This window comes from Mesocricetus auratus, unplaced genomic scaffold (assembly GCF_017639785.1).
Source record: "Mesocricetus auratus isolate SY011 unplaced genomic scaffold, BCM_Maur_2.0 Super-Scaffold_100038, whole genome shotgun sequence".
Lineage (NCBI taxonomy): Eukaryota > Metazoa > Chordata > Mammalia > Rodentia > Cricetidae > Mesocricetus > Mesocricetus auratus.
The window spans coordinates 6,818,074-6,831,890 of NW_024429216.1; the positions used below are offsets into that span (position 1 = coordinate 6,818,074).

A 13,817-nucleotide genomic window follows, 5' to 3' on the forward strand; every position below is an offset into this window, starting at 1 on the left:
ATGAAACCTGTTACTTTGTATGCTTCTTCCTCTTTTCTGCCTGTTTATATATTTTTTATTTTTCTCCCCAAGACAGGGTTTCTCTGTGTAACAGCCCTGGCTGTCCTGGAAATCACTCTGTACACCAACCAGGCTGACTTCAAACTCACAGAAATCTGCTTGCCTCTGCCTTCCAAATGCTGGGATCAAAGGCTTGTGCCACCACTGCCCGGCATATGCTATTTTAAAATATAAAATATTGGTACTCAGGAGGCAAAACCAGGTGGATCTGTGAGTTCAAGGGCAGCTTGATCTACAGAGTGAGTTCCAGGACAGCCAGAGCTACACAGAAACCCGGTCTCAAAAGAAAGGAAGGGAGGGAGGAAACAGCTAGGAAACGGCTCAGCTGTGGCTCTGACCTCTGCCAGATTTGAAACCCGAGGATGAAAGCCCGGTTCTCAGAAGCCCGCTCCCTCCTTAGCAGAACCGTCCAACACCAGGGCTCCGCCGCCTCCAGTCTCCTCTTCAGCTCTAGCGAACCACTGCCCTCCGTGAAGATCAGCATCCTCCCGGCCGTCCTGGATGCGCTGTGTGACCACGAGTCCATTACGCATATATTTGTCGTCGTCGTCATCATCATCATCTCGTTAGGTGTCCGTGGCTGTCCTGGAACTCGCTGTGTAGATCAGGCTGTCCTGGGACTCACAGAGATCCACCTGCCTCTGCCCCTTGGGTGATAGACTCCAAGGCAGACACAATTACCCCTCGGCTATTATTATTACTTTGGATTTATTGTTTATTTTTATTTATGCGTATGAGTGTTTGCCTCTCTGTGTGCATGTGGCTTCGTGCATGCAGTGCCCACGGAGGCGGCAAGGGGGGGCCTCGAACCCTGGAGTTAGAGATGGCCTGAGCTATCATCCAGGTCCTGTGTAAGAGCAGCCAGTGCTCTTAACCACCGAGCCACCTCTCCGGCCTTTTCGGGTGTTTTTCTGCATACTTTCCGCCTGTTTACTCACCTATTTATTTTGTACGTTTATTTATTGTGTATGAGTGAGTACAAGCACGTGCGTGTGTCACTTGTTTGAAGGTAAACATCTATGTTGGGTACATCTCTGAGCACATAGAGAACCTGACTAACACCATTAGGTATAAGAAGCATGGGTAACTGTAATCTGTAATTCTCAGAAACATAGTTTGCTCAGTGACTGAAGCTCCCCAAATATAATTTAAACAATCTTAAAACTGATGTGTAGTATAAGGACAATGACCTTAAATTTGTGACTATATACATATATATGTAAATCTCTAAAACAGGTAGAACAGAAATGTCTTGACCAGTGGTAGAACTGTACAGTGCAACATGAATAAAATATCCCAAATTGGGGGCTGGAGAGATGGCTCAATGGTTGAGAGCATTGGCTGCTCTTCAAGAGGACCTGGGTTCAATTCCCAGCACCCACACGACAGCTCACAACTGTCTGCAAGTCCAGTTCCAAGAGATCTGATACTTTCACACCAATGCACATAAAATAAAGTTAAATAAATCATTTAAAAATATCCCAAATTGTATCACTACACAAATATCTTAAGTGTATGTAGAAGCATACATACATAGGCAGAGAGTTGACTCTATGAATTCTAGAGTTTATATACTATCCTTCTGAGGTCTTTGATGGAGTTGAAGGCAGTTATGATTATGGTTTTCCTTAGTCATGATAAAAGATAAGTTACATATAACACTTTAGACTCACAAAGATAAGATAGATGACAGAATATTTTCTTTAAATTTTGCCAAATGTTAATAGACTAAATATTGTTAACTATAGTTCTTGCTTGATAGCTGTTTTGTTTTATATATATACATATACATATGTATATATATATATCTACTATGTTAAAGTTAAACCTTTTTTTTTTGTTGTTCTTTTTGAGACAGGGTTTCTCTGTATTGTTTTGGAGGCTGTCCTAGAACTCCTTTGGTATACCAGGCTGGCCCCGAACTCACAGAGATCCGCCTGCTTCGCCTCCTGAGTGCTGGGATTAAAGGTGTGCACCACCAACGCCCGGCAAAACCTTTCTTTTTATTTAGTCAGAAAGGAGTGAAAGACCTCGGCATCAAAGCGCCGGGCACTGAACCGAACCGTTTGCCCAAGAACCGGGGCCAGACCACTGGCTGCAAATGCAAGAGGTGATTTATTGAGTACACAGGCGCCTGCGGATGCTACTGCAACTCGGGTGCAGAGCATACCGGGCTTGTAGGGAGCACAATATTTATAGAGTTTTAATGGTTACATAAGTGACAGGCATTTCATTGGCTCATCTTGGGGGCAGGGGTAGTTCCCACGGACTAAGTTTCCTGGTATTACTTTATGAAAGACCCCGGCACGCTTCAGCAATTATTATCCGGGTCCCATGACTGCTCTGGTGACCACAGATCCTGTTTGACATCCTGCCAGCTGGGCGAGGCACCTGGTCTGGGTTTTTTCATTAGGCAACGGCCTGGCCTTGCTTTTCTTTTCCTAGGGGGTCCTGGGTAGGGGTCTTTCAAGAGGAGATGATGGGGAAAGTCCATCTGTGTATATGTTTCTCTTATCAGTTGATGAACAAAACACTAATTGGCCAGTAGCCAGGCAGAAAGCATAGGTGGGGTTACGAGACCAAGAGAAGGCTAGGGAGAGGGGGCAGAGAGAGGCCGCCAAGAGACGCCACTCTGCTGAAGGAGTGACCTGCTGGGTTACAGGGAAGCCACAGCCCCATGGCAATACATAGATTAATAGAAATGGGTTAATAATTAAGACAGAGCTGGCCAGCAAGAAGCCCTAGCCATAGGCCAACAGTTTATAAATTATTATAAGTCTCTGTGTGCTTATTTGGGGCTCGTTGGCTTGCAGGATCAGGCGGGACAGACCTCCATCTTTAGTCACTGTACCTGTGAAGATAAGAGGACAACTTTCACAAGCTGGTTCTTTCCTTCAGCCAGTGGATTCCGAGTCAATCAGACTCCCAGCTTGTCCCTAGGGGTCAGGAAGATGCTAGCCCAGACACCTCTGGATGAGCCAAGCCTTGTTTTATTACTGACTCATCTTCAGGATCCCACAAGTGACTGGCGAAGGGTCTTGTAACTTGGGTGTACTGCCCCAGATAAAGGCCATGTTTGCAGCTCTCTAAGTAACCCTTCTCTTCTACAAACAATGCATTAGAAAGATGCTATTATGAGACGCAATTTGTGTTTGCTTTCTGTTTAATTTTATTCATTCCCCTATGGTTGTTTTGGGGGCTGGGGAAAGCCATGCATGGCTTTGTATTGAGAAAATAAAAGTGGATTACTGCTTTTCCTTTTTTTAAATCTTAAATGTATGTGTATGCTGGGGCTGGAGAGATGGGTCCACAGTTAATGGCACTGGTTGCTCTTCTAGAAAATCCATTCCCAGCATCCACACAGCTGCCAAAATCTTACCTGTAAGTACAGTTCCAGAGATCTGACACCCTCTTCTGGGCACAGTGGGTTCTACATGCTCAAGGTGCACATACACACATTTAGGCAAAATACCCATACACAAAATAAACCTAAAATAATTTTAAAATTTTATGAATATATGTGTGTGGGTCTGCAAACTTGGATACAGGTGTCCTCAGAGGCAGGAGAGCCCAAGAGCTTAAAGAAAGAAAAAGGAACACTGTCTTAATTAGTTACCCGGTTTCTACTTACAAACATTAATTCTATCTATAAACCTAGGAAATTGAAGCAACCACTTTCTAGGCTTGTTTGATTAATGTTCTGCCAAATCCAATTTCAACAACTTCATGGCCCGCTTAGAATGGAAGTTAATTAAATTCTCTAAATATTCTGCTTTTACAAATTTAAACCGTTCGATTTTCTTCAGCAGCTCAATAGACGGACGGCCAGCCCCAACACTTAGCGCTTGTAATAGAGTAAACACAGTGTGATCTTTAACATTCCGGTACCGCAGACTCGCATGGAAGCCCTCCTTCATGCCCCGTAGTCCAGTGAAAAATTTCAGGTCTAAAGCAACGAATTATTCAATGACACAATTTATGCTGGACGCATTTGTCACACTTTCTAAATGCTGGATTCTTTCAACATTAAAAGGCAATTAGATGGGGGCTGGAGAGATGGCGCAGCAGTTAAGAGCACTGACTGCTCTTCCAAAGGTCTCTGGTTCAGTTCCCAGCACCCACACCAGGTGGCTCACAACTGCCTGTACCCAGCTCCAGGAGATGCCCTCTTTTGGCCCCCAAGGGCACCCACATGCATGCGGTCTAAACACACACACACACACATGCACGCACACATGCATGCAAGCATGTACACATTTACATACAATTAAAAGTGATGCAAGCCAGGCGTTGGTGGCACACTCCTTTAATCCCAGCACTTAGGAGGCAGAGGCAGGCGGATTTCTGAGTTCGAGGCCAGCCTGGTCTATAGAGTGAGTTCCAGGACAGGCCTCAAAGCTACACAGGGAAACCCTGTCTTGAAAAACAAACAATAAAAGCAAATAATTATTTATAAATTAATAAATCTCTCTGGTAAGGTGGTGGCACATGCCTTTAATCCCAGCACTCTGGAGGCAGTGGTTCAAAACCAACAAAAAAAATTCTCCCACCCAGAAAGAAATTTTAGTGGCAGCAGAGATGGTTCAGTGGTTAAAACGGAGTGTTGTCCTTACAGAGGACTTGGATTCAGTTCCTAGCACTTGGGAGGTGGAGGTAGCAGGATCAGAACTTCAAGGTCATGCTTGGCCAGACAGAGGTTTGAGGTCAGTCTAGGCTACACAAGATCTTGCCTCAAAAACTAAACCAAGACCTGAAGCAAGCTAGACATGTGTTGTCTGTAATACTACAGTTTGGGAAACACGGAATGGAGGATGGTCATGAGTTCCAGGCAAGCCACAACATAGCAAGGCCCTGTGTGATAAAAAGATCAAAATGCCGGCTGCCAAGATGGCTCCGTGTGGGTGAAGGTGTTTGCCGCCAAGCCAGACAGTCCGAGTTGGACCCCTGGAGTCTCCACAGTGGGAAGAACTGATTCCTTCAAGCTGTCTTCTGGTCTCTACATGCTTGCTGTGGCAAATATGCACCTCTGTACCTCCGCCAAACACAGAAAATGTGTGTGCCACTCATGCATGTACACACACACACACACACACACACACACACACACACACACACACACACACACGGCTGGCTGTGGTGGTACATGTAGCAGAGGCAGGGAGAGGCGGCTGAGGCCAGGCTGATGCACACAGTGCGTTCCAGGTTAGCCAGGGCTACATAGTGAGATCCTGTCACAAAACAGCAATGACAATAAACAAAGCACAAAAATGACCAAGACAATCACAGAAAAAGATATGAACCAGTTTAGGCAAAATAATCAATTTATTACAGTGCAATTGGCAGACAGATATTGCCGGTATACTATTATTCTCTCACTGTTTGAGAAAATGATAAATAACTTTAAATATTACACAATTATAGAGGTCCCTGAGGATCAGGGCCGGGGCTCGAGGCACTTCCTCATTGTTTGGAGACTATCTGTGGGCAGATAATACCCTTCAATGAGGAGCCCTGGGTGTAACGGTGTGAGTGTGGGTTCACATGGGAGTTGGAATTTTGCTAGCGGTAAGTTCACACGAGTGGAGGGACAAAGGGAGTCCCTGAGGCAGAACCGAGGTGACAAGAAGGCAGTCCTGGGGATGCAGCTTAGCTGGTGAGCATGCCTGGCTTGCACCAAGCCCTGGGCTCCTCCCCAGCATCGCACAGACCTGGGTGTCGGTGGCGCATGCCTGTGATCCTAGCACTTGAGAGGCAAAGGCAGGAAGCGACAGTTATCCTTAGTTTTCAGCCAGCTGGGATACTCGAGAGCCTGTCTCAAAAAAGGGTGGGGCCAATGCTGAGGAAAGGGCGTGAGAGACTAAATGAAACAGGCAGCTTATGACCTCCCTGTGATGAGCATGCACTTGGGCACCTGGACAGCCCCCCACCCTCGCTCTACCCAAGGAGCAGAAACGGGCAGATCTGATGGAGGCCTCCTGAACGAGGCCAAGCAGGACCCTCCACCGGATCCTAGAGTTACACGTGCCAGGAAGGTCTGAGCGCTTGATTTGTGAAGGATTCCAGTCAGCAGCCCCAGCCCCTGGAAGGCACAGTCAGGCTATCCCGACAAAAGGTGGTGGCGTTTGACTAGGACTGACAGATTTGCACGATCACGCTGGAGTTGGTCACTCTGGCCCCATAATGGCCAGCCCAGAACTGGGTGTCCTGGCCCCAGTGTTCAAAAGACACGAAACGGACGCCCCTCCTGATGCTGGAGAACACATGGGTGACCTGGAGGTAGAAGGAGACAGTCCGTGTCACAGCCTTCCTGGCAGGCAGAGCTCACCCAGACGGCAGCCACGACACTCTGCCTAGTCCCCGTCTTCTTCTGAAATCTTGCCGTGTTGTCACTAACGGGTGGAATCTAAGGCCAGGTGTGGTGACAAGCCTCTGTCATCACGGGGTTGGGTGACTCAGGCAGGAGGATGGAAAGTTAGAGGACAGCCCAGGCTGTGGGGTCCAGGACAGTTGGGACTATCACACACACACACAAAAGGATAAAAACAAACATAAAAACTCCAATCAAATAAAAGAGGTTTTATCAGCAAGAATGTGGCAGAAATTCTGGGTGTGGCTGTGCATACATCTGCAATTATTCCCAGCATTTGGGAGATGGAAGAAGCTCAAGGTTAGCCTCAGCTATTTAGTGAGCTTGAGACCAGCCTGGGCTAAATGAGACCAGAAGTGAGCCTGAGTAGTCTTATGGAGAGACTTCCCAAGCTAGGTGAGAGCAGGCCGAACACCGGAAGCTTATACGTCTCCTGGCACTCTCACCGCTACGGAAGAATCTGCCCGCCCTGGGGCGGCCACCATGTGATTGATTTCAGTGTAGATTGGCCCAGAGACCTCATGGAGGAGATCTGAAACAAACCAACAGTGATTCTTCACCTCGTGGTCAGCCCAGGGCCTGCAGACTGCCAGTTGTCATGGTCACCCGCCACTACCTTCAGCTGGTGCCGCTGTCTGGGAGCTATTGATGGAGCAGGAGAGATTGCAGCCACTGCCCAGCCCATCGTCCCCACGTTCTGCCTCAGGAGGCGCCACAGGGCAGGTGAGGGAAGTGGCCGAGTTGACAGAGGGCCTGGCATACAAGTGTGAGGTTCAGTTCCCCAGCGCCCAAATACAAGCTGGCCATGATGGCACATTTCTAACTCATGGTCGTGGTCGTCACTCTGGCCAATCAATGAGCTCCTCGTTCAGTGAGAGATACTGTCTCAAAAACCAAGGTGGAGGGTGAGAGAAAACATGTGACACCCATCACTCCGCCTTCCATGTAAACACGGACAGGCACAGCCCCCCCCATGCACACGCTCGGGGGCACACACACACACACACACACACACACACACACACACACACACCACGCACACACACGCACAGTCTTCGGTCTGAGGCCCACCTGCAGGTAGATATTGTTGTTCCACTGCTCAATGGGGTCTGGCACAGCTGAGAACTTATCGAGGACGTTCTGGTGAGCATCAAGAAGCTTGACAAGGAGACGGTACTTACAGCCACTGTCGTGCCGAGCTCCCCACCTGCGGGAAGGGGAGGTCTGAATGTGTCACCTGCCTTTGTGGGTGTCTGGCCTCCCTGTGGGGACTAATTGAGTTGCTCAAAGGGGCCTTTTGGGGCTGGCAAGACGGCTAAGTCGGTAAAGTGCTTGCCACACGAGGATGAGGACCTGGATTTGAACCCCAGGTCTCATGTAAGAGCTGGGTGTTAAACCAGGCGTTAATGGTATACACCCTCAATCTCAGCACTTGGGAGGCAGAGGCAGGTGGATCTCCAAGTTCAAGGCCAGCCTGGTCTGCAGAGCAAATTCTAGGACAGCCAGGGTTACACAGAGAAACTCTGTCTCGAATCCCCTCCCCACAAAAAGCTAGGTTTTGACGGATGTGCAGGCGCACGCCTTTAAACTCCCTGGAGGCAGAGGCAAGCGGATCTCTGTGAGTTTGAGGCCAGACTGGCCTACAGAGAGTTCCATGTCAGTCAGGGACACACAGTCTCAGAAGAAAATAAAGCGGAAAAGCCAGGTGCTGGGGAATAATCCTGTTGTTCACTGTAATATTGAAAGACCCTGGCCCAGTTTAAACAGGCAGCTGAGGCTTATGGAGAATTCCGTTCCCCCACAGCTGCATAGTCATTGCCTATCAGAAGGGAGCTCAGTCCCAAGGACACAGGCTGCCGGGTATCTGCAGGTGGCCGGACGGCCAGCTCAGCAGGATTGAGCAAACACAGAGACTAATTGTTCCTCAGATAGGGCCAAAGCCAAGACTTGAGTTCCAAGAAAAACCTCAATTGCCCAATCAGGGTCCTGTTACTAGGCTTCTCGCTTCTGTACTGCGCTTTTTGCTATAAAAGAACCCCTGAGTCCCCAGCTCGGCGCGCTCAGTTCCCCGAGACTGAGACGCCCGGGTACCCGTATGTCACCAATAAAGCCTCTTGCTGTTGCATCCAAGTTCGTGGTCTCGCTGTTCCTTGGGTACGGGTCTCACTTCCGTGAAAGTATCCCTATTGGGGTCTTTCAATATGTATTACTCTCATTGGTTAATGAAGAACTGACTGGCCCATGGCTAGGCAGGATTGTGGGGACAGAGAGAACACTGGGGAGAGGAAGGGCGGAGTCTCAGGTGTCCTCGCCAGATGCAGAGGAAGCAGGATGTGTAGAAAATGAGGTAACAAGCCACGAGCCACGTGGTAGAACTTAGATCAGAAATATGGGTTAATTTAGGTTGTAAGAGCTAGTTAGTAACAAGCCTAAGCTATTGACTGAGCATTTACAATTAGTATTAAGTTTCTGTGTGGTTATTTGGGAGCTGGCTGGCAGTCCTGATTTAAAAAAAAACAAAATTCCACCTATAGTCAGGGAGAGTGATGCATGCTTACAACCCCATCACTGGGAGGACAAAGACAAGTGAACTCTTCCTGAGGGAGACAGCAGGCTGACCTCTCCCCTCCGTCCACCTCAGGCACACACTGAACCGTTGTCCACCACAGGCACACACTGAACCACCACAGGCACACACACTGAACCCTCGTCCACCACAGGACACACACTGAACCACCACAGGCACACACACTGAACCCTCGTCCACCACAGGACACACACTGAACCACCACAGGCACACACACTTAACCCTCCACCTCAGACACACACACTGAACCACCTCAGACACACACACTGAACCCTCCACCTCAGACACACACACTGAACCCTCGTCCACCACAGGCACACACTGAACCCTCGTCCACCACAGGACACACACTGAACCCTTGTCCACCACAGGACACACACTGAACCACCACAGGCACACACACTGAACCCTCGTCCACCACAGGCACACACACTGAACCCTCGTCCACCACAGGACACACACTGAACCACCACAGGCACACACACTGAACCCTCCACCTCAGACACACACACTGAACCCTCGTCCACCACAGGCACACACTGAACCCTCCACCAGGCACACACACTGAACCACCACAGGCACACACACTGAACCCTGCACCTCAGGCACACACACTGAACCGGCCCCATCCCCAGATCTTATGAGATGGGCCTGCTAGCTCAGGCAAGTAACTCCAGTTGTTACAGAGGCTGGCATGGGAATGTCTCAAGGACAAGGCCAGCCTGGGCAACTTGGTGAGATTCTACCTCAAAATAAAACTAAAGAGAGGGCTGGGCGGTGGTAGCGCACACCTTTAATCCCAGCACTCGGGAGGCAGAGGCAGGTAGATCTCTGTGAGTTCGAGGCCGGATTGGACCGATAGCCTCCAAAACAATACAGAGAAACCCTGTCTCGTAAAAACCAAAAAATAAAAAGAATAAAATAAAAATAAAACTAAAGAGAGACCTGGCACGTGTGGCTTAGCCTTGGAGGCTTTTCCTGGCATGCATGAGACCCTGGGTTTGAGCCCACTTCTGTTCCTGTCTCTGCCCCAACGCAATGATCTTGGGAAGATGATCTCCGGGCCTTTGGGGAGCCATGTCTGCCAGGACACTGCCTTTGTTGGAGCCGCCAGTCATACCAAATAGACTGAGAACAGGGCTGGCCACGCCCACAGAGAGGCTCAGACGGGAGCTGGGCACTTCAGAAAGATCCTTAATGCAACTGAGGGCTGCGAGTTAACGCCAGTTCACCTGGAGGCTGTGGCTAACCACCTGGGCAAGCAGCCAATCGGTCAGGCATTCCACGGAGCCCCAATAAAAACCTTCCAGGGAGCTGGTACTGTTCCAGACATCCTGGTACACACTACTATCAGGCTGGTAACACTTGACTCGGGAGGGAGGCATGTGATCAAGGTTCCAAAAATGTGCCCACACTTCCGCACTTACAAAGTCCTAGCTGTGTTTCACGTGAGCTCATTTTATTTCAGTTTCTTTGTTTTAGGATAAGATACAGCCAACGCAGGTCTTAAGCTCACCTATGCCATCCTGGGATTCACCACGATCATTTTGCCACAGGCTCCCAACTGCTGGGATTACAGGAGTGTGCCTCGGCCCCAGTGTTCAGCCAGTGACCGTTCCTGGCCACACACTCACCAGTCAGAGACTGCGATCTCCACGCCACCGCTGTCCAGCAGCTCTGGCCACAGACCCTTCTCCTCCAGGTCCACGACCTGCTTCTTGCGACACCAGCTACAAGGTGGGAGAGGCGTGGTGAGAACAGGCAGGCCGTCCTCGGCAGGGGCTCTGGCCGTTGGGGGCGGGGCTCTCACCTGAAGGAAGTCACGAAGCAGGTCTGCGAGGGGGCGCCAGGCACGGCTTTCATGTTCTTCTCCACCACCCAGCCATCCCCACCATGCTGCACCATCCACTTGCGCAGGCCTTCTGCGAAGTAAAGACAAGGCTCACGTGGGGGTACGCGCAGCACCAGGGAAACTGAGGCATTAGGATTTCTGTCAAAGTCAAGTGCCCCCCCACATTAGTCACAGTCTGAAAAAGCATCAAGAATTCATGTAAAAAATAAAAGGAGAGAACCCACCGTACAAAGTTGGCCTATGACCACCCCCCACCCGGGCCATGACCCTAGAGTCCTTTTGCAAACACAATACGTTAGAAGTGTGTATCTGTGCACTGTGTATGCTGGAGGCCAAACAGAGGCTACAAGAGAAGGTGGAACTCCCCGGGACTGGAGTTACAGATGGCTGTGAGCCTCCATGTGAGTGTTAGGAACGGAATTCAGATCCTTCCTAATCTGCAAATAATAATAATTTTAAAAAAGCTACTAAAAAAATTGAAAAGCTAGGAGCTGCCCTTCCAGGACCTGAGTTCAGTGCCCAGCTCCGGAGCCAGGAGACACGCAGTCTCCTGGGACTGCAATTCCAGGGGGGCTGTCCTTTTGACCTCCAACAAGCACACATACACATTATTAAAAATATATTTTAAGCCGGGCGGTGGTGGCACATGCCTTTAATCCCAGCACTGGGGAGGCAGGCGGATCTCTGTGAGTTCGAGGCCAGCCTGGTCTACAAAGCTACCCAGAGAAACCATATATATATTTAAAAGCTACTCAAACACAAAATGCTTATGCACCAAGTTTAATTGCTCATGGGTGGCTCTCAGAGCACCCTGTCTCTCAGGTAGAACGAATGGAGTTCGATCCCCTCCCAAGCTCCCTGGTGGTTGGTCAGGTCCTTCCAGTCACTCTAACTGGGTCAAGCAGGATCCCACTTGTAGCCCCTCCCTCCGCTTCATCTGCAGGCTTCTCAATCGACTTGTCCCTTGGGCCCCGCCTATTACACAGCTCGTGACTTTCGCCCAGTCCCTTCTCACTGGTGCCCTTGTGGCGCCTGACCTCAGCACCTTCTACAGGTTTTCTGGGGGCCCTTCCCCGCCGCATGCTCGCCCAGCTCCATTGCGATCCCGCCCCCATCCCTTCCCATTGGCTCCCTCATGACCACGCCTCAACCCTATGCGTCAATAATTATCCCGTGACCCCGCCTCTCATTCCTCTCATAGGTTCTTTTTCTCGTGGCCCCGCCCACCCTCATCGATTACCCTGCGACCCCGCCCTTCACCCCTCCGGCCCCGTCTCTCGCGGCCCCGCCCATCGCCTCGCTTGCGGCCCCGCCCTTCCCCTTGCGCAACGGTCCTCCCGCGGCCCCGCGCTCGCCGCGCTCCCGGGACGCAGCCTCACCTTGGCCGCAGGGGTTGCTGATGAGGTTGCGTCCTATCGGTCTCCGCGCACAGAACTGGCCCAGCGGGCAGGGCACGCCCTCGCGGGCCGGGGGCAGGCAGCGGCGGGCCAGCGTCAGCAAGGCGCGGCCCGCGGCGCTGCCGTCCCGGGCCAGCACCAGCAGCCACAGGGCCTGGCCGTCCACCGCGGCGCGCCAGGCGCGGCACACCCGGCGGCAGTGCGACAGCAGCGAGCGCGGGGGCACGTGGCTCAGCACCAGCAGCAGCAGCTCCGGGGGCAGGCGGCTCAGGTCCAGCGTCTCCTGCGGGCCGAGCTCCGGCTTGGGGACCCGGGCCCTGGAGGTCCAGGCCCCCATGGTCCCCGCGCCCCGTCTGGTTGGGACTGCGGGAGGGGAGGGGTCGGATGTCGCTGACCGGAAGCCTCCGCGACGCGCAGCCTCCGTTGCCTGCTTTGCAAACGCGCACCCCAAGACTGTTGGCCCCAGAGCCGCCTCCCACGTCCCTCGCCGCCGCGCTGTCCCCAAGCCTCACCCCTTCCCCTTCCCCCGCGCGGCCGCCACCCCACCCGAACCCGCTGGCGCTCACCAGCACCCCTGCCAGCTCCCCCTCCGCAGGGCTCTAACCCTGCCTGACGCCCGAGCTGTCAGGTGAGACCTCTGAGACTCGTCGGTCGGCCTCTCCTTTCCTAACGTCCCAACCCTTTGGTCCCAGACCCCACCTCCTTCCGGCTGAGGACACGGTGAGAATCCACCCGAGGACACAGTCGAGGCCAGGCTCTGGGACAGTCCTAGCGATTCAGCAACAATCCGACACTTGGAAGACCCTAAATCCGCAGCAGACGCCCGGCATCCGCAACCACTATTGCTTTGGCTGGGCATCCGGGCGGAAGGCTCCACCCCTGAACGCCTTGAACCAGTCGCCTTTAATGCCAGACACAGTCACCCGTGATTTACAGGAAAGGACAGGCTCTAGAGCACAGGAATATCCCCCTGACCGAAAGTCAGCTAAAGTTCGCGGTTTCACTTTGCCAAGTTAGGACATCTCCGCCCCCGCATCACAGGATAGAAACCTGAGGCCCGGTGACCTCACCAAGGGGCTGAACAACTAGTGGATGCAGGTAGGTCTAGATCCAGACTTTTTATTTTCCCTTGAGACAGGGTCTCCCTTTGCAGGCCTGGGACTCACCGCATAGGCAAACTCACAGAGTCCTGCTGCTTCGGGAGTGCGGGCACTAACGGCACGCACCGCTATGCCCAGCTTTTTAAAAATTGCTTTTCAATTTTTACTGTATGGGCGTTTTGCCTGCATTTATGTCTCGACACTGAAGTTTTACCTCTGGAGTACTGATTACAGGCAAGTGTCACCCTCCCTGTTTACAGAATCATTCATTTTAACCAGTGTATCAGCTCTGTCCAATGCAAATGAATGCATCGTAGGCTATTATACGTTAACAAATAAAACTGGAGCAGGGTTCTTGTGCACACTGACCTTGTTTCATAGAGGGAGACGCGTGACCAGCAAAATAAGTAGACACAATAAGCATCTTCTGTGTGTGTGTGTGTGTGTGTGTGCA

General features: G+C 51.3%; 1 protein-coding gene across 7 annotated transcripts; it reads right to left on the reverse strand.

Annotated features, from left to right (window-relative positions):
• Nucleotides 1–2,502: 2,502 nt before the first annotated feature.
• Nucleotides 2,503–13,250, reverse strand: Fbxo27 (F-box protein 27). Of its 7 annotated transcripts, XR_005872629.1 has the most exons (7): nucleotides 12,963–13,250; nucleotides 12,246–12,690; nucleotides 10,825–11,004; nucleotides 10,649–10,744; nucleotides 7,499–7,634; nucleotides 7,044–7,308; nucleotides 6,622–6,959 (listed from the first exon to the last, which is right to left on the reverse strand). XR_005872629.1 is itself a non-coding variant. In XM_040734425.1 (6 exons), exons 1-6 carry the CDS (start codon nucleotides 13,120–13,122, stop codon nucleotides 2,903–2,905), a joined length of 1,026 nt encoding a protein of 341 aa, XP_040590359.1. In that variant the 5' UTR covers nucleotides 13,123–13,250; the 3' UTR covers nucleotides 2,503–2,902. The 7 variants fall into 7 exon arrangements, 6 of the variants coding, with proteins under 6 accessions (XP_040590359.1, XP_021078782.2, XP_005086263.3 ...); XM_040734425.1 differs by lacking the exons at nucleotides 6,622–6,959; nucleotides 7,044–7,308 and adding an exon at nucleotides 2,503–2,911; XM_021223123.2 differs by lacking the exons at nucleotides 6,622–6,959; nucleotides 7,044–7,308 and adding an exon at nucleotides 5,364–6,330 and having other exon boundaries at nucleotides 12,963–13,245.
• Nucleotides 13,251–13,817: the final 567 nt, after the last annotated feature.

What these genes read in the sequence shown, in the direction of transcription:
- Fbxo27 (XM_021223123.2), bottom strand. Translation starts at nt 13,122, where the DNA reads ATGCCCAGCCAAAGCAATAGTGGTTGCGGATGCCGGGCGTCTGCTGCG. An exon ending in CAGCAACCCCTGCGGCCAAG is followed by an intron (nt 11,005 to 12,245) that starts GTGAGGCTGCGT and finishes TGACTTTGACAG; the next exon opens with AAATCCTAATGCCTCAGTTT. An exon ending in TGCTTCGTGACTTCCTTCAG is followed by an intron (nt 10,745 to 10,824) that starts GTGAGAGCCCCG and finishes CCCACCTTGTAG; the next exon opens with CTGGTGTCGCAAGAAGCAGG.